Here is a 20,447-nt window from a genome sequence, read left to right on the forward strand (position 1 = left end):
GCATTAGTTGATTTGTTCTAATTCTTAGCATTTAAACCCACGGTTCCTGTTTGCCTTGGGAATTCTGTGCTTTTTCTTACCGGTCTTGCAAATCTGCCCTTAAAAGACGAACCTCTGAATTTTATGTACATACATATCTACGGTTTCATACAAAATCGGCATGTTAACTTCCATCGGAGAAGCAAAGTGAGTGAGAACGGCTGAATTTTTAAAACGTGAGAATGACCGCCGCAAGAGGGGGGCGGCTGCGCCCAGGCCCGATTCCCGCCCCAGGCAGGCCGCGGCCTCTCGGTGCCTCTACCGCCCCCGCGGCGTGTGGCCCCCGCGGCGCAGGGCCGGCCTGGCCTGGCTGGGCGCCCCACCCCCGGGCCGCGGCGGCGCCCCCTGCAGGCCGCGGCGGGCAGAGCGGGCGGAAGGAACCCGAGCCGAGCTGCCACCGTGTCCGAGCAGGAGCCGCCGCCGCCGCCGCCGCCGCCGCCGCCGCCGCCAGAGTGCCGCGGGCCCAGAGTCCGCCTGGAACGCCCTCCTCGCCGCCCGCCACGTCGCAGCGCCCGCCGGAGCCGCCTCGCCGCCCGCGCACACCCGAAGCGGCCGGGCCGGGCCCGCCTCGGCCCTCTGCTCGTCCTCCCCGCCCCGCACCGGCCTTCACTCTGGAGCGGCCCCGGCAGCCGCAGCAGGGGCGGCGGCGGCGGATCGAGGAGCTCTCCAGGTCGTCCCGGGAGAGGCTGCTGCAGTCCCGGGACAGGATGTTCTCCAAGTTCACCTCCATCCTGCAGCACGCCGTGGAGGCGGTAAGGCCTCGGGCTGCGGGCGCACGACAGGCCGGGGATGGCGGCCGGCCTACGCTCCTCCGCCGGCCCCGGGAGAGCCCGGCGGCCTCGGCACGGCCCTCGGCGTCCCCGGCCCCGCGGAGGGGCGAGGCCCGGGGCGGGCGCCGCGGGGTCGGGCGGGCGCCGGGGCCTCGGGCCTGGCTCTGAACGGACCCCCTGCCCTCCTTCCTGCTCCGGGCGGGCGTGGAGCCCTTTCCTTCGCTCAGGAGGGTGGGCGGGGGTCCCCGGCAGGACCGGCCCCCCGGCCCGGGTCGGGGGTCGCCCGATTCCTCCGGTGGGGACAAGGGGAGTCGGGGAGCACCTGGCAGGGCCACAGGGCTCTCCCCCGGACTCCCTGGCCGTTAACCTCAAGTGGTTAGCGTTGACCAAGACAAAAGAAACGGCCTAACACTGCTTGGGTTTGTTTTGTTTTGGGGGGGTGGGGAGGCAGGAAGGGGTGCTCTTGCTGGGGGCGCGGCTCTGGCGAGGAAGCAGCCCACCCGACCCGGTTTCGTAGTCTGGCCAGCTCTTGCTTTCACGGGCCTTGCGGCCGAACTCAGCAGGACCTTACTGATTGATGTGAAATAGGCGTTTGGAGGGTCTCATCGAGGGCGCTTTAGACAGCTTCCAAGCCCTCACACAGCACCGGGACCATCTGTTTCCTTTCACCTCTTCCTTTACTGGACGCTCGTCGTTTTTCCTTCAATTGTGCCCTCCTTTGAGGATTTTAGACACAAGCATAGGGAGACATTACTCAAATATCCTAACGCTAATAAAAGAGAAGTAACTAACAGGAAGATGTCTTCCTGCTGTTTCAGTGAAAGGGGTCGAGTTGCTTTACTCTGGTTGTTTTGCTTTACGCTGGCAGAATTGCCCAAATTGAAAAGTGCACCCTGTGAAGTTCATAACAAGTGCAGTTTTGCTAGACGTGTTACTTTGCTAGTTTTAAAAATGTCATTCTCTTTCTATGTTCAGTTTGAGTGATACAGCACATTCAAATCTACACAACTTTAAGGGAAAAAAACCCCAAACCCAATTACAATAGAACAGTTTTTATGGCCAGATAAAAATAGAATGGATTTTTAAAACTCAGTAATGGAAACAAAACTTCGATACAATTTTTATTTTAAGTGCTGTGTGGGAAATGTTTAAGAGTCATTTTAGCTCTACTACAGGTTCTTGAGAAAATGAGTGTATCAAATCAAGCAAGACAGGGTTTTTCGTAGATGAAGAGCAGTATTACTGTCAACTGGGAGATGACAGTTTTTGACTTTAGGGCAACTTTTAATTTTCCTTTCTTGGCTTCTACACAATCAATCTACAGCACCTTATTTTAAGAATTTAACTGAAATTTATTTTTTTAAAGTGATATTTAAATTTTATATTATTCCTTAACTTAAAGTACTAAGAATCATTTAATTTTTAACACTGAATACAGCTAAATACTGAGATAATTGGGAATAAAAATTTATTACATTATTTATATTCTTTACTAATTCAGGCTGATATTTACAGAAATAAGTAGTTAGAAAAAGAAAGATGGCTTTCATGCTCTCCCAGTAAAGACTCATTTTTGTCCAGAGGCCTGTGTTCTCTGTCTGCGTTATCTTTTTATAACTGTATATGTTAGCACCTACCAGATTATCCATGTAAATTGTCTGACTCTGGCACTGTAATATCCAGGTTCTCTACTTTGCTGAGGTTAGTGAGCAAAAGTTAAGAGTGGATTATATTCACCTGGTCCTAGGAGTTAATGCATTGCATTTAGAAAAGTAATGTTTTTATTTGCTTAGCATTAATGTTTTCAGCTGTGATACTTCCCAGTTTACCTTGATAAGAGGTTAAATCTTATGAAAAATTTTTGGCATACTTTTTTTTCTCCGCTTTTAGCATTCTCTTGGGAATGAACTCATATGTAATGCTGAATAAGCCACCTTTGTGGTATTTGAAGAATATTTTTTTTCCTAGCCCAAGATTGGTTTACATTTATTCAGTTCTATTTCTTTATTTGCTTGACATTTTTTTCTGTGTACTAATCTTACCATTCCTCAGTTTATTTCATTAGCTTTTCTCTGTACTCCTTTTAATTTGTATGCCCAATTAGCATTTTCTGATACAGTATTGCAATTATCATAATTATCAGGATTCTACAGAGATGGGAGATAATCCTATATGCAGATGCTGACATGACCTTTTTTCGGTTGTGTCATTGTGTGAATCTCGAATGTTTTCTCAACCGTTTTGGTATTATTACCTACTAGGTTTCTTTCTTTTTTCTTTTTTAATTAATTAATTTATTTTTGGTTGCCTCGTGTGTTCATCGCTGCGCGCGGGCTTTCTCTAGTTGCGGCGAGCAGGGGCTACTCTTTGTTGTGGTTCGCGGGCTTCTCATTGCTGTGGCTTCTCTTGTTGCGGAGCATGGGCTCTAGGCACGGGGGCTTCAGTAGTTGTGGCTCATGGGCTCTAGAGCGCGCAGGCTCAGTAGCTGTGGCGCATGGGCTTAGTTGCTCCGCGGCATGTGGGATGTTCCTGGACCAGGGATCGAACCCGTGTCCCCTGCATTGGCAGGAGGATTCTTACCCACTGTGTCACCAGGGAAGTCCCTTCCTAGGTTTCTTGATTCAATTGGATCAGCCTTCAAATGGTTTTTTAGGGTCAACCAGATACATATTCATTTAAATGGGGTTTAAGTGTAGAGTTTTCCTTATTGTTTAATTAATGGTTTCTTCACATTTCCTGTTAACTACTTAACAAGGATGAAATACAACTAAGATGTTTTCAAAGATCAGTATTTGAAGATGTGTTATTAAGCTGATAGACTGCATTTTGAATTTAGGAGAGAAATTCACACCTTGATCAAAAACAAAAACTGTAATGTAACTCTTGCCTCCTGTTTCAGAAATGACAGTTTTCCCTCAGCATACAAATGATTGGCCAGTAAGAGTTACGAAATGAATCTATTCTTTTAGCCAGTTGTCACATGTCACATGTCTGAAATCAGGCCTCCCATGTAGTTCTGAGGTGGATCATTTTAGTACAGCTTCTCCAAAGGATAAATAAAACACCTTCCATACAATTCAACATTTGTTGAGGGCCTTTGTCTATGTGAGGTTATCTGCCAGGGACTAATGTCTTTTAAATTCCAGTCAGTTCCATCCTTGAGGGCAGATTTATTCCAAGAGGATAAAGGGCAGTGTCAGGAAAGAAAGTTTCATCTACCTTAACTAATTAATTCAATGGAAGTCACCTTTCAGAATTTGAATGCAACATTTTCTTTTTAAATTATAGTTGAGTTAATGATGATTGTTGGGACCAGCAATTCCTTAAAAATCTACTCTGCACTAGGAATTAAAACTTCAGATGAAACATATGTAGTGTTTTCTTAAGTGTATTCTTTTCCAACAAGTGATCTTTAACTTTAGTCCTTTAGTCATTCAGTAAATATTTTATGAGCCCACCAAGAAAGCGTGGCACAGTGCGAGTTCACAGTAAGAATGCATTGGGAGACAAAACAAAACACTGGTTAAAGTTCAAGCAGTGCACAAGAGTGTGGCCTAGCCCCTAGAGCCAGTCAGAGTGGGGTTCCAGGCTTGCCTCCGTCCCTTGCTTTTTCACTAGACAAGTTACTTAGTCTTTGTACATTTCAATTCCTCATTGTAAAATGGAAATAATTGTATCTATCTGATAGAATTGTTGTGAAAATTAGAATGAGATTGTGTATATGAAGTGCTTAATGCAGTGCCTGGCACATAGTAAGTGCTTAATAAATGTTAATTATTATTATTATCTGGATGATTGTTCAGCCAGTGAGTTCTATAGGAGGAGGGGAGTAAACACTTAGGGTTGGAGTAGTTGCAGAAGGCTCCCTGGATTAAGTGAGACTTGAGCTGGACTTTGAAGAGGCAGAGAAGATAGGATGGGCGTCTGGAAAGTTGCAGCGGAGAAGAAGCATTTTAAAAGATCTGGGCATGGAATGTTCATGATACATGTGAGACTGCAGATGTGGCTTTGAGAACACTAGTTCTCATCTGAGTTATCAATGTAGATAGGTCCTTTTGTGTGGTAGGCATTTTGGAGAAAGAGTCCAGGTTTCTAATTACAAGTAGTGTTTCCTTGGGCAGGTCAGTTAATGACTCAGGGTCTTAGAGTTTGTTGTGAGAATTTAAGACCACATGGTGAATGTAAACTTTGTAGCACTGTGCCTGGCACATAGCTACTCATTAAATGGTAGCAACTGCTGTTTATTCACTCAATAAACGGTACTGAATGCTTACTATTTGCCATCATTGACTTGGAAACTGGGGATTCAGTGATGAGCAAGATGATATAATCTTTGTAAACTCATTGAGTTTACAATCTAGTGGAGAAGATGGGTAACTCAACAATTACAAACATGGGATAAGGGCTGGGAGAGAGTGAGCAGTCAGTCAGGGAGCGGGTGCCACAAATGTGTTTGGAAAGGACTAACCTTGGCAGGAAGTCTGGAAAGACTTCTCAGGGAAAGTGATATCCAGGTTAGATATTCAGGTCAGTTTTTGGTTGAGATAGTTATCGATCGCATGAATTTTCAAAAATTTAATCTCTGTATTGTAAGAAGTTAACTCACATTAGAATCCCCTCATGCTGATTCACACATCTTTTTTTTTTTTTAACCCAGAGTGTAAATGTTTTTAGGTAATGATAAAACATATATTTTGCATGTTATAATTTGAAATGAAAGAGGCATGTTTACTAGGAAGTTTTACCTAAATAAGAAAATTTATTCATGTTTGAACAAGATTGTTACTAAATTATTAGCAATTTAGAACTGTTTCACTGGCTCCGTAAATAGGTTTCTTATTTAAAGCAAATTTCTGCAAGAGATTCACAAGTAAGCAACACCATCCTGCTTTGAATTTGACTGTAACAGCAAAGACCCAGACACAAATCATTTAAGACCTCTGATTTAGTAACTCTCCTTGTAAATAGAGTTAAATCCCCTGGGTGAAATAATCTGGAACAAGGATGCTGTAATTCCATATATACCCTGGAAATTCCCTTGGAAAAATTTAACAAGTCATAATATTTACACATAAGAAACTAGGTACATTTTTTGAAACACCAAATTTCATTTGGGTTTGTCCCAATTGTTAATACATAATTAATTAATAATAATTGTTAGCACTACATAAAGTTGGTGTGTAAAAAACCAGGCCCCAAAAACAAGAGAAATTTTATGTGTTTTGAGGAAGATTCTAAAAATAAGTAGCTGATTAAAACAGACTTTTTAATCTAAAAACTTCAGGAAGATTATTTTCCCAAGTTAATTCTTTCTTTCCTATTTTTCTTTTTAATTGTTTTCTCAATCTCCTACAAGTTATTTCTTTCCCCATGTTCTTGAAGTATATAATCCCAAAGGTTTTAACTCCTTTGTTAAATATCTTAAAGTCTTTAAAAATTTTTCATAGCATTCTATTTGGAAATAAGATGAATATTTATGTTTTCTTAATTCAGTACTATTCAGAGTGGTACGAATACGCACATATGAAAAAGCTAGCGTTAAGATGTTGATGATTGCTGAAAATTTTTCAGGTCCATTTTTTTCCTAAGTACAGTTCATCCTCTGGATTGAAACACTTAAGACATCATGACCAATGTTTATAATTTGCTCAAGAGTTTGGAAATTGTTTTGACAGGGTTTCGAACTTTGAGGTCCCTCCAGGAGACTCCAAGAAATGAAAATGGAACAAGTAGAAGTATAGGAGTGACATGACCTCTTAGGTCATCTGTTTAGATGAATATATGAAAATGGACGACTATGCTGCCATAGTTTAGGTTCCCAAAATAGAAGCCTATTTGTTCTTTTTTTAATATAAATTTATTTATTTTATTTATTTTATTTTTGGCTTGTTGGGTCTTCTTTGCTGCATGTGGGCTTTCTCTAATTGTGGCAAGCAGGGGCTAATCTTCGTTGCATTGCGCAGGCTTCTCGTTGTGGTGGCTTCTCTTGTTGCGGAGCGTAGGCTGTAGACGCATGGGCTTCAGTAGTTGTGGCACACCGGCTTCAGTAGTTGTGGCTCGCAGGCTCTAGAGTGCAGGCTCAGGAGTTGTGGCGCACGGGCTTAATTGCTCTGCGGCATGTGGGATCTTCCCAGACCAGGGCTCGAACCCGTGTCCCCTGCATTGGCAGGCGGATTCTTAACCACTGCGCCACCAGGGAAGCCCGAAACCTATTTGTTCTTAAGTAAACTGGGTCAACTCTGTACTTTCTGACCAGAATTTATGATGATACTAGGACTGAGAGAGAGTTCTCTCTCTCTTTCTCTCACTCTTTTTAAGGGCAAGAAAATGTTTTAGAAGGTACATCCAAATCTTTTTCTATCCATTTAACACCCATTTGAAATACTTGTAAATTTGCTATGAGATGGCTGAAGGGATATAATTTTGGTCTTCAAACTTCTGAAGTAAATTTCAAAATTAAAATGTAAAACATTTTTGACTTTGTGGAATTTAAATTGGTAGTGTCTTTTTCATGTAGTTGTTTTGCTAAAAATATGCACTGCCTAATCTAGGCTTAAAAAGATTCACTTCTGTATGTCATTGAAAATAGGGAACAGTTTTAATCTGATTACAGGGTTGACTTTGGTGATGTGTAACTAATCACATAGCAGCCTTTTTACTATCTTGCATTTCAAAGTCCTAGGTACAAAGATCCCTGGTTATCGATAATTCCATTTTACTGATATTTAGTAATAGAATATTGTGTTGTCACGTAAGCTGTTACTTTTGAAGCCATATATATAGTAACTAGTGTCAGGGGAGGGGGAAAAATACCCAATACTATAATATAATGATAATGCTGATAAATGTGTTTGTCCTCTTTCTTAATAAATCATTTTTACTTTCTTGGATTTGACTCATTTTGTTTCTCTTTGATATTGACATAAAGAATCAAATTAGAAGCAATTATACTCCAATAAAGTTGTAAAAAAAAAAAGAATCAAATTAAAGCTCACCCCTTATTCTTATGCTGCTTTTGCATCATTAGTAGACAATACAGAGTTATACTTAATGGGAAACTTTTAATGCCATTTTCTTAATTGCTATGGTCTTTTTGTTTGTGTTTGTGTAGCTTGCACCTTCTCTTCCTTTACAAGAAGATTTTGTTTATCACTGGAAGGCAATTACCCATTACTACATAGAGACTTCGGGTAAGAAACAACGCTAATATTAATTAAACAGAAAATTTGTGAAATGCTAAAATACATTTCAAACTAGTTTTCAAAGTTATTTTACATTAAACTTATAAACAATTTATTTTACTTTTAATTACTCTCGTAGATTCATTCAAAAGTGTATCTGTTGAACACCTACTATGTGTAAGCGTTGTTCTAGGCACTGGGAAATATAACAATCAAACAGACAAAACTCTCTGTCCTAACAGAGCTTATGTATTGATTGGGAGGAAGCGAACAATAAATAGACAAGTATACATAGTGTGTCAGATGATAAGTGCTAAGGAGAAGATGAAGCAGGCTAAAAGGGATAGAGGTGTGTGTTGGGGAGTGGGGGTCAGGGGCAGATGGCTGTTTAAGATTACAGAAAGCCTTGTTGCCCCAGGTGACTTCTGAGCTGAAGTCTGAAGGAGGAGGAAGCAAGCCTGGGGGCACGTGGGGGAGAAGTTCCAGGAGAACACCCAGCGCACAAACCCTGAGGCTGGAGCGTGCAGCACTTGGCTTATACTAGGAACCACAAGGAAGTGTGGCTAGAGCAAGTGAACAAGGAGGGAAATGGGAGGAGGTGACAAAAGACAGGTGAGGGTGCAGCCTCACACAAGGCCTTGTCAGCCATTGTAAGGGCTTTGGCTTTTACTCTAAGATGGGAAGCCGTTAGAGGTGTAACATAATCTGGTTTAAAGGAATCACTTTGGCTTCTGTGAGAAAATTAGATTGAAAGTACGCAGAGGTGAAGCCGGCAGAACAGTTAGGGGACTATTGCAATGGTCTGAGAGATGACGGTGGCTCAGACTAGGGTGGAGGTGTAAGAAGTGATTGTCCTCTGGGTATACTTTGAAGAAAGCTTTGTTGGTGCATTGAATCTTGGGTATGAGAGTAAGAGTCATGCATAACTCCAAATGTTGGGGCTCAGGCAGTTGGAAAAATAGGGCCACTCACTGAGAATGGGGAGACTGTTGGAGGAGCAGGTTTGTGAGGCACTGTGGACATGTTTAGTTTGAGACGCCCATTATATATGCAATTGGATATGTCAAGTAGACAGTAGGAAATAGGAATCTGGAATTTAGGGTAGAGGCCTAAACTAGACATATGGAATTGAGACTCATCAGCATGTAAGTAGGATTTAAAGCCTTGAGACTGGGTGAGATTATCTAGGGATAGCTAAGGATAGATGGAAGAGGGAAAGTGTTCAGGAACTAAGCCCCTGCACTCAATGTTTAGAGATTGGGAAAATGAGAATGATAGCAAAGGAGATCTTGCTTTTGCCAGTTCGGTAGCAGACAGCCAAGAGAGAATGGTGTGTAGAAGCTGGAGGAGGAGAGAAGGATCCAAGTGTCAAATGATGTCAAGCTGATGAAGGCTAGGAACCGATCATTGGATTCAGCCATGAGGAGCTCATTAGTGGTCTTGATAAGAGTCCTTTTAATAGCAAGGAAGAGAGAGGAGACCTGATTGGAGGAAGTTTCAGAGAAAATGGACAGAGAATAGACAGTGTGTGAAGACTGCTGTCTTGAGGAGTGTTAGTGGAAAGGGGGGCCGAGAAATGGAGCAACAGCCCCAGGGGAGATGTGGTATTGAGGGGGTTTTAAATTTTTTGTAAAGATGGAACATACTAGAATAATCTAGTGGAGAAGGAAAGGTAGGTACGAGAGTCATATGAGATCATTTCTGAGCCCTATCCTTAAGTTGGCAAGTGGGGTATGGGATCCGAGTGCATTAGTGGAGGCTTAGCCTTCATAGACTTGTGGACAATTCATCCATAAAATTAAGGCAGAAAGAAGAACATATGGGTGTAGATTCAGGAAAGGGGTAGACATGGTATAGGGAGTCTTTGGAAGTTATTTTCTGGTTGCTTCAATTTTTCTTAGTGAGTAGACTGAAGAGTGAATATGGGGAAATGTGAATAAATTAGGTCAAAGGTTGGCAAAATTTTTCTGTAAAGTGTCAGATAGTAAATATTTTAGGCTTTGTAGGCCATTCAGTCTCTGTTGCAACTATTCAATTCTGTTGTTATCGTGCAAAAGCAGCCATCAACAATAAATAAAAGAATACCATTCTTTTGTTCCAGTACAACTTTATTAAAACAGATGGCAAGCCTGGGTTTGTCGCATGAGCTGAAGTTTGGCAACCTCTGAAGTAAGGAAATAGAGTAGCCTTGCTACATAGCACTGTGGGCTCCCTTGAGGAATGTATAGGTAAACGCTAGTGGATGTGCAGATTGGACACATGTTTTTTAACTGAAAGGAAACATGAAAAAAAAAAGTTGATCTGATAAGCTGATGTGGTCATAGATAATTCTTCTTTAAAAGAAAGAAATTCTTCATATTTGTATAGTAAGTGAAAATCAGACTATCTATATCTATATATACACCTTTAAGTGTAAAATATAATTTCTACCTTAATTTGGATGTTTAGACAGCAGATCTACAGAAAAGTGTTTTGAGAGGAGCTGCCTTTTCAAATGACTATTCTTAGCCCATGTGAATTTTTCACCCCTCCATGGTCTTAAGGAAATGCTTTACAGGAAAGCCTGTGAGTTCTTGCTTTAAATGATTTTTTTTGCAGTCTCGTAGCAAAAACAAGTGTGTACATTACAATAAAGTATGGGACAAAAAGGTGCATCAGGCACAGAGAGAGAAGGAAGAAGGGAGAAATAGGAAGCAGTGTCTGACCTGGACTTTAAAGGATGAGCAGTAGGCTTTGAGGTAGATGAGGAGGGCAGGGGCATTTCAGATAGAAGGAATAGCTTATGCAAAGGCACAGGGAGCTAAACATGGTTTGGGATGAGAGTGGACGGCAGAAACTAGATCTTCTTGAGAGCTAGGATTTTAATCCTGTCAAGTCAAATTTACAGTTTATTTATTTCTCAAAAAAAAGTCTTTTTGATTATTTTTCTCCATAAATAAGTGTAATCAGACCATGCTTAAATATTCTTTCCTGGAATGTTTATATAAAGTCTGCAGTAAAACAGGTGAAAAAACATTTTTAAAACGCAGATTTCAAATAAAATTACACACTTTTTTATTAGCCCTAGGCTACTCATTTTAGAAGAATATGAAGTAAGACATCATAAGTTAACATTTCTTGAATTCTTACTATGCGCTAAGGCACTGGGCTTTACACAGAATATTTCGTTGAAATCATACGACAGCACTTACTGGTGTTGATTAACTCCATTTTACAGAAGTTGGTGCTGAGGCTTAAACAGTTTGCCCAGGTCATCCAGCTAAAAGTGGCAGAGCCAAGATTTGAATTCAAGTTGTCCAACTCCAGGTCTCATGCTCTTAACAGCTGTCCCGTACTATATCAAATTTGGTACATATATGTCCTCCTGGGAAACGAGTGACTCTTCTCTTTCCATTGTTTTCTCCATAAGGCTTTAGTATTATGGTTTAGTCTGTGTGTGTGTATATATAATACATACATGTGCATATGCACAGACAAAGCTTTAAGTCAACAGATACATAGTATACCAGGATTGTGTAGTATAAACTGTAGCAGTACTAAGTAAAGGAGAATAGAGACGTAAATAGAGACGTAAAAAAGAACTTGTCATTCCCTAATATATTTTGTATTTAGACATTCTATAAAACTTCACATTTTATTGAGAGTAATTTAACCCTTATGTAATAAAGATAGGTTAATAAAACCATGTGTTTTTGATATATAAAAAGTATCCATGAATTTTTATTTTGAAAAATCAATATTTTATAAGAATTCTCCTGAGAAGCAGCTTTTACTTTGGGAGTAGGTATTTGCTAATGAGAAGAGATGTCAGAAATTTTTAATAGAGGGATTTTCTTTGGGGTCCTCATGTTTCCAAATCTGGAGATGAATTGGGGACAGTAAGGGCATTGTTACACGGCAGTGCAGCAGTGATCAAAAACAGAACCTGTCCTCTCCTCATATCCTACATTATTCAGCTTAACATTCACGGCCAACCTGTTTCTATATAAAGAGACCAAAAGTTTAGATCTTCTAAACTGGCTAATTGAAAAAAAAATTTTTTTAATTATAAGTGGGTACAAAATTCTGATGTTACTTATATTTTTTTCTGATCGTGTTCCATTCCCCATATAAATGGCTCCTTTTCTGAATTACTTTGCGTGAATATTAGCTTATAGACTATCTTTCAGAATATAGATTGTTTTTGAATAAGATATAAGCCTCACTTAAGTGTGTGTAGTTCAGATTTTTCTGTTTGAATAGGAACAGGGAAATACAAAGAGTATTTTAGGTGCAAATGTGCAGATAAAAATGTTTGAAAATTTGATGAACGTTTTTATTGTTTAGATGATAAAGCCCCGGTGACAGATACAAATATTCCATCTCATCTGGAACAGATGTTGGTTATCTTGATACAAGAAGAAAGTGAACGGGAATTTGGAGAGACGGGGCCATGTATGGAATATTTACTTCATCACAAGATCTTGGAAACGTTATATACCTTAGGGAAAGCTGATGTAAGTTCCTAATCCACGTGACGTTCTTGGGCATGTAATATATGTATTCATGTTTTAGAGGTAAAGAAGCTGCCAAGCACTAAATTTAATTGTAGAGTTGTGTGTTAAGTATGACAGGATTCAAGTCAGTATGTGGGAAAAAAAGAAAATTGTATGGCCTCTGTGAACATGACTTTCCATAGATATAGCGAAGCTTCCAGATGCTCTAGACAACAACTGGTACTTGGCTGCTTAGAATTACAGTGTAAACATGTGTGAAAATAAACTCAAGTGCAGACGCTCAGAATCAAAGGAAATGAGTAGGAACCCAGTGAAAACTGGGTTACAAAAATAGGAAGTATTTTTCATAATCCTGAAAGAAAATGTCACTGATTATTCTGACATTAACTCTACTGATGAGTGGAGCCAGTTTCAAGTAAGTCTCTGGTTAATCTTCCTCCTCTTTAAAAACTAGGAGGTGATCGCCAAGGGGCCTCCCCCAGCTCTAAAAATCTGTGTTTCTGTTCTGTGAATTTCTGTAATACATGATGTGAAAATCAAACTAGAAAAACCCCAAACTAATAGACGTGTTTAAACACCAAATAGAATTATGAAGTAGTATTGAAGACAGTTTCCTTTTAACTAAATCTGTAATACTCCATTTCATTTCTAGGTTAAATTCATTCTATTTATATTTTCTAGGCAACATGTTTGCTCCCTAACGTCCTCCGATTCATTCCCCTCCTGCCTTCTTTTTCCTGTTCTGTGGAGAGAGGGGTTATGCAACATTATATTGAACAAATATTAGTTGACTTTTGCGCAAATATTAGTAATTATACTACTAGGAAATTTAGTTTGATATTGGTGATTATAAGTATTGTGTTTCACCTGAATAATTGAAGGTATTTGCTATCTTAAAATATTATTGTGCTTAAGATTATAGCTTATGCTATTTTCAGATAATGTGTCTATGATGATGTTTTGGAAATACTTCTTTTGTGACTATATTTTAAATCTGAGGCAGAATAAGCAGGTTAACTATAGAACATATAACCTTGTTAACTCTTACTCTCTTAATCTACAACATGAGTAATCGTCAGGTTTACCTACTTTTCAGCAAATATTTAAAACAATTGGCATGTTATCAAAACTTATTTATTAAATATTCATTGCCTATAATAATCATAATGTAAATAATTTTGCAACTAATTTAGAACAACATTGTTAGAATAAATCACAGCAGTTTATACATAGGATTCCTTTATTTACATAATATGTGTTAGAAGACTTTATTACTCCTACACGTGTATGATGGAAGGTTATTGATTACCTGTCATTACCATAAGCGATAAGATTCTGCCTTTGCTTTGGCTGGGGAGTTTCCTGTTACCCTAGCATTTAGAATATAAACAGGTTGGCATTGCCTGAACCAAACTCCAGTCTCCATGGCACATTATCACCAGGCTATTTGTAATTACATCAGCCTGTGTCTCATACGCTATATTATAGTCCCAGATGTGATTTTATTTATGCAGTACCAGTCAGTAATAATTTGATGGAGAATTTTATTCTGATAAAGTCATTAACTGGCTAATTGCATTGATTTTTGAAGGTGGAATATATTCACGTACATTGCCTCTCCTATTTTTTAAGCTTTTGAGTAAGTATGTTTGCATTGTCTGTTTTTTTCTTGTTTGCTTTTCTTTTCTTCTATCCCTAGTGTCCTCCAGGGATGAAACAGCAGGTTTTGGTGTTCTATACCAAACTTCTGGGGAAAATCCGGCAGCCACTACTTCCACATATTAACGTGCATAGGCCAGTGCAGGTATTTTGTTCCCTTTACACAAAACTTTTTAGTTTGCTTCTTTTTGTATAGAAATAATTTTATATAATTTTTCTAAAATAACATGCAAATTAGCAAATACTTGAGCTTTCTTTATGCATGACGATGTATTAAATGCACTTCATGTCTTTATATTTCTCTTTTAAAATTTTATACATTAGTTTTACCATTTACTTATTTCCATGACATCTCAAGGAGAGTTTATTATATAACTCATTAATTTTTTAGAGTAACATATTTGAAAAACCTACTACTGGCAAATTTATTTTGATAGAGGTGATTGTAAATAATGTTCTTTATGAAAAATGCAAGGTATTTGCATTATTTGAAAGTTTTAAATATCCTGAAGGTAAATGAATGGCTGTTTACATGATTATAAAAAGTAACCTAAGTTTAAACATTTGTTTTAAATTTTTTGACAGAAATTAATTCGACTGTGTGGTGAAGTCCTTGCAACGCCAACAGAAAATGAAGAAATTCAGTTTCTCTGCATTGTGTGTGCAAAGCTGAAACAAGATCCCTACTTGGTTAATTTTTTTCTGGAGGTATGGTATACTTCTTGTCAACCTTCAAAGTATGTGTGTATTAAAATTATTATGAGAATTGAATTCTGTGAATAATATTAGAAGGAATTACTTCTTTGGGAATCAGATAGCTTGTTTTACTTCCCAGAATTTTCATTTAAGAGCACTGTTTTATTTTAACCTGAAATCTCCTGAGAAAAATGATTCTCAGAGAATGTGATTGAGCCAGATGTATGGGGCAGTATAGGGGCTGGACAAATACAAAGCCAAGGCTTAGAAAGAGTACAGCTTGAAGGGCAAATCAGGGAGAGAGAAGTCACAGGAATTTATAAGCTATCATATTTTCAGCCAGACTTGCTCAAGTGCAGAGTGTGGGTAACTTGACCTGGGGTAAGGATGGTGTGTGCAGATTTGGACAAGATGTGAATTGTCACGAGTTACCTCCCCACCGTGGTGTAGCAGTTGGAATTGCTCTACTATCTTGTACTATCTTTTCATAGCTGTAGTCACCGAATCATAGTTTACATAAATCAATTGATATTTGGATTTTATTTCCAGTTTTAAATTAGAAAATAACTTTTATGAATTTCTGCTTTCACTTACTTTTTTTCAGCAGTGAAGTCATTTAGGAATATATTAGAAAAAATGTTTTTTTTTAGTTAAAAAAAGTTTTTTCTTCTTTGTTTTTTTCAGATTGAGGTATAAGTTAGAGTACAATTCAGTCTTTCTGATCCACCATTCTATGAGTTTGACAAACACAGTCGTGTAACCACCAACACAATCAAGATATGCAGTAGCTCATCACCTTACCATATGTCCTTTCTTGGTCATCCTGTTTCCACCTCTGCCCGAAGCAGTCATTGGTCTGTTTTCTGTCCCAAGTTTTCTCTATTCCAGAAAGTCATAAAAATATAATCAGCCTTTTGAGTCTGGCTTTTTTTACTTCATATAAGCATTTGAGAGTCATCCATGAGTTTGGTCCTTTACATTGCTGAGTAGTATTCCACTGTATGGATGTACCACAGTTGTTTATCCATTCACCAGTTGAAGGACTTATGGGTTGTTTCCAGTTTAGGGCAATTATGGATGAGGCCAGTGTAAACATTCACAGATTTTTGTATGGATTTAGATTTTCATTTCACTTGGGTAAATACCTCAGAGTAGGATTTCCGTATCATGTAGTAAGTGTATATTTGCAAAACTCATCCCAAGTGGGTTTTTCATTTTGCATCCTATGGACACTGTATGAGAGTTCTGTTGTTCCATGTTCTTGTCAGAGTGGGTGTTGTCAAGTTTTTTTGTTTTGTTTTTAAAACTTTTAGCCATTCTAATAGATGGGTTCATTTTTTATTCACTTTATTTAATAAGTAATTCAAGATCTTATTCTGCACTCTTATCGGAGGTAGGTAAGCAATGAAGCTGCAAAATTGCATGAATTTAAATTTCTAGGTTAGTGTTAAGGACTATGAATGCCTGATTTTCATGGTATGCGTCATATTGAAAGTTTGCTTCAACATGGCTGGAATAGCCTTATGATATAAATGTATCAGATATCTTGATTGGCTAAGTGTGAGATTTTTCTTCTCAAAGTTTTTTACTAAAGTTTTCTTAGGTACCTAAGTTACTTTATTTTTTTTAATTTTTATTTATTTATTTATATTTTGGCTGCATTGGGTCCTCATCACTGCACGCGGGCTTTCTCTAGTTGTGGCGAGTGGGGGCTACTCTTCGTTGTGGGGCGCGGGCTTCTCATCACGGTGGCTTATCTTGTTGCAGAGCACAGGCTCTAGGCATGTGGGTGTCAGTAGTTATGGCACGCGGCCTCTAGAGTGCAGGCTCAGTAGTTGTGGTGCACAGGCTTAGTTGCTCCCGCGGCATGTGGGATCCTCCCGGACCAGGGCTCCAACCCGTGTCCCCTGCATTGGCGGGCGGATTCTTAACCACTGAGCCACCAGGGAAGTCCTGATACCTAAGTTACTTTAGATGCAGTAGATTTTTTTCCAAGCTTAAGCTTTAAGGAGTTTTTCTCAGAATCTCTGAAACTTGTTTCAGAAGTACACAGCCGTAGATCAGAAGCAGGGAAAATTTGCAAGCATGTGTATGCCTGCCTGTTTTCAGAGAAACCTTTACATTTAGACCTCAATACCAAGAACACCTTTCTGAATTAGTGTCATGACTGCTGTAATGCAGCATGTTTATAGCACATACTTCTCCAAAGCATGAGATGGTAGGTATCTCCATTTTCTGAACTGATCAGACTACTTATACACTTTTAATGTCAGTTATTACAATCTCCCTAGCATTAGAGTTATTTATATGCATTTTATTTTTTCTTCCTGGTCAGTAAGCTCCTTGAGGACAAGGACTCTATCTCAGTAATCTTTAGGTCCCCACAGCTTCTCTGGTATCTAGCACAATGCATAGTAACTTTAATTAACTCTTATTGAATGAATGAATCTTTAGAGAAATGCAGCTTTATTACTGGTAAGTAACAGATAGTAATAGAAGTACTTTGCAGTTCTTGAGCATGTGTCCCCTGAAATCTAATCTCTCTGTTCATTTATATCAGCTAATAGATACATTTGCTGTGAATTAAGTGCAGATAGTAGATGAGTTAGAAGCATTTTTGCCCTAAAGGAGTTTGTAGTCTGGTGATGAGGGTAAGACTGATGTTCAGATACTGTAATCTAAGGTAGCGTAAGGTGAGTATCATAAGAAAGATACCCCCTAATGCCCCCTAAATGTTCATAGGATGAAGAGATTACATCGGCCCTGGTCATTAGGAAAGGCGGCATGGAAGAGGTTGTCTTTGAAATGAGCCTTGACAGATGTTTAGATAGGAAGGGGTGAGCATAAATAAAGGAGTGAAGATATGAAAGTCTCTGGTGTGTTCTCATAGTTTATTTAGACCATGTGGTAAGAAAAGGGCCTAGACAGATAGGTTGGCATTGTCAAAGGCTTTGAATGGCAGGCTGAAGAGTCTGTACTTGCTTGCAGAGCTTTTTCAAAATGCAGATTCCTTGGAGGTTCCACCTCCAGATATTCTCATTCTGCAGGTGTAGGTGAGACCCAGGAATCTGCATTTTTATCAAGCCCCACAGAAGACCACAAGGCCAACAGTCTTGAGTCGCACTTTGAGGAACACTAGTTTAGGGAGTGAGTGCTGTTCTAGGATTATTCTTCCTCTTGCCCTTCTTATCCCAGGTGCCACTCCCAACAATAGCATTAACATTTTAGATGGAATAAAATGTTTTATATTCATAAAGACTATGATATGCAATTGACTTTATAGGAAATAAGGTAGTTGTTTGGGATATTCATGTAGTTCCTCAGCATTGTTTTCTTTTAATGTATGTGCTCTGAGCTCAATTTCTCAAGAAGATTGGTCTAAACTCTACTTTTAATAGTAATAAAAGTGATTTATAATAACTATCATATAACTTTGGAAGTAGAACTTTGAGTTCATTCAGCATTAATGCACTTCTGTGATGGGTGGAACACTCTGATAGGCCCTGCAGAGAAGCGGGTTTATGATGAATTCTAACTTGTGTGAGTGATTTGACTTTTGCTCTTATGTTTAAATGGAAAGCAAGATACTTTTACCTGGAAACTAAAGATTTGCTTCAGTTTAGATTCTTCTTGTGTTTGGGTGTATGTGGTGGGGGGAAGGGTCACAATATTTCAAGCAAATCTTAGTTTTATCCTCAAAAACACGAGTAAGAACGCCCTCAGAGTGTTGATTTATATTTACAGAGCAGAAGTGTAAGGAAAAAACAGAAAAATCATCTTAGAAAACTGGTTTTAGAAGAGTCAACATTGGGGCAATGTATTTTTAGTAGCCCAGTGATTAGAAAACAATTAACTGCAATTGAAACTTCTTGAATCTTTTTTTTCTCACTAACATCAGTTGTTTTCAGTAGTAGTCAAGTAGTTATCGCTAATATTGTTCATTGTTTATAGTCATTGTAAAACAGTTTGTAGATCGTGTTCTGAAGAGTATCATAAATGCCTATTGAATTTTTTTTAACATCTTTATTGGGGTATAATTGCTTTACAATGGTGTGTTAGTTTCTGCTGTACAACAGTGAATCAGCTATACATATACATATACATATATCTCCATATCTCCTCCCTCTTGCGTCTCCCTCCCTCCCACCCTCCCTATCCCACCCCTCTAGGTGGACACAAAGCACCTAGCTGATCTCCCTGTGCTATGCGGCTGCTTCCCACTAGCTATCTATTTTACATTTGGTAGTGTGTATATGTCCATGCCACTCTGTCACTTCGTCCCAGCCTCCCCTTCCCCCTCCCCATGTCCTCAAGTCCCTTCTCTATGTCTGAAACTCCTGTGTAATTTTAAAATATCTGAAACACAGTATGTTTAAGTCTGGGTATTTTCATTTGTCACAACACGTATCCATTGCTACAGTGGCTAGATATTGAATGTTAATTATAGAAAAACCCATTAAAGGGCTTCCCTGGTGGCGCAGTGGTTGAGAATCTGCCTGCCAATGCAGGGGACACAGGTTTGAGCCCCAGTCTGGGAAGATCCCACATGCCGCGGAGCACCTAGGCCCGTGAGCCACAACTACTGAGCCTGCACATCTGGAGCCTGTGCCCCGCAACAAGAGAGGCCGCGATAGTGAGAGGCCCATGTATCGCAATGAAGAATGGCCCCCACTCGCCGCAACTAGAGAAAGCCCTCGCACAGAAACGAAGACCCAACACAGGCATAAATAAATAAATAAATAAAATTTAAAAAAATTAAAATATGATTTCTATTACATAAGGCTTTTGACGTGAATCTTACAAAACATGTATTCCTTTTCAGAACAAGTTTAAATCACTGGCTTCTAAAGGAGCACCAAATACAACTTCAGAAGATGTATTAAAAGGTCAAGATTCCTTGTCAACAGATACAGGACAGTCCTGTCGGCCAGAGGAACCGTCTGGTGCTTCTGGAATGGAGCACGCAGAGTTAGAATATGAGCCTCCTGCTCCGATGGATGATCTGTCCACAGGCTTGGACAACCTCAATATTGCTGCACTGCCAGAGGCCACAGTTGCTCGTCTAAACCAGGATTACAACTTAGTGAACTCTTTGTTAAATCTTACTAGAAGTCCTGTGAGTCATCTGCTTTTCCTTTTTTCCCTCTCACACAATCTCAGTTATTTGCCTAGGGAAAAAAATCTATTTTTATTTGGGGGTAAAACTTTAAGTCCGTTTACGTTGAATTTTTCCAGACAACCTAATGTATGTCTAGTTCAAGCATTGAAGAGGTATGTGTCTTTCCCCTCAGGATGGCCGAATAGCTGTGAAAGCCTGCGAGGGCTTGATGCTGTTAGTGAGTTTGCCAGAGCCAGCGGCCGTCAAGTGCCTCACGCAGAGCACCTGCTTGTGCGAACTGCTCACAGACAGGCTGGCCTCCCTGTACAAGGCCCTACCTCAGTCAGTGGATCCCTTAGATATTGAAACAGTGGAAGCAATTAACTGGGGGTAAGAGCTGCTATTTCTGTTTTCCCATAAAAGTGACTTCTTAAACCTACGCTTTTAAATCCATTTCCATTTTGCAATGATAGAAATCTTTAGTTTTGAAAAATATAACATTGCTAGT

At 39.5% G+C, this 20,447-nt stretch overlaps 1 protein-coding gene across 1 annotated transcript in view; it reads left to right on the forward strand.

Annotated features, from left to right (window-relative positions):
* The first annotated feature begins 437 nt into the window (after positions 1 to 437).
* Positions 438 to 20,447, forward strand: part of FHIP2A (FHF complex subunit HOOK interacting protein 2A) — a 36,194-nt gene continuing 16,184 nt past the window's right edge. The window contains exons 1-7 of the mRNA XM_082633776.1: positions 438 to 791; positions 7,921 to 7,999; positions 12,317 to 12,486; positions 14,186 to 14,290; positions 14,731 to 14,853; positions 19,664 to 19,957; positions 20,133 to 20,329. Of these exons, the coding sequence (XP_082489902.1) occupies positions 747 to 791; positions 7,921 to 7,999; positions 12,317 to 12,486; positions 14,186 to 14,290; positions 14,731 to 14,853; positions 19,664 to 19,957; positions 20,133 to 20,329 (1,013 nt within the window). The 5' untranslated portion in view covers positions 438 to 746. The remainder of the gene's footprint in view (positions 792 to 7,920; positions 8,000 to 12,316; positions 12,487 to 14,185; positions 14,291 to 14,730; positions 14,854 to 19,663; positions 19,958 to 20,132; positions 20,330 to 20,447) is intronic.

The sequence above is a fragment of the Mesoplodon mirus genome (assembly GCF_964341445.2).
Source record: "Mesoplodon mirus genome assembly, chromosome: 2".
Lineage (NCBI taxonomy): Eukaryota > Metazoa > Chordata > Mammalia > Artiodactyla > Ziphiidae > Mesoplodon > Mesoplodon mirus.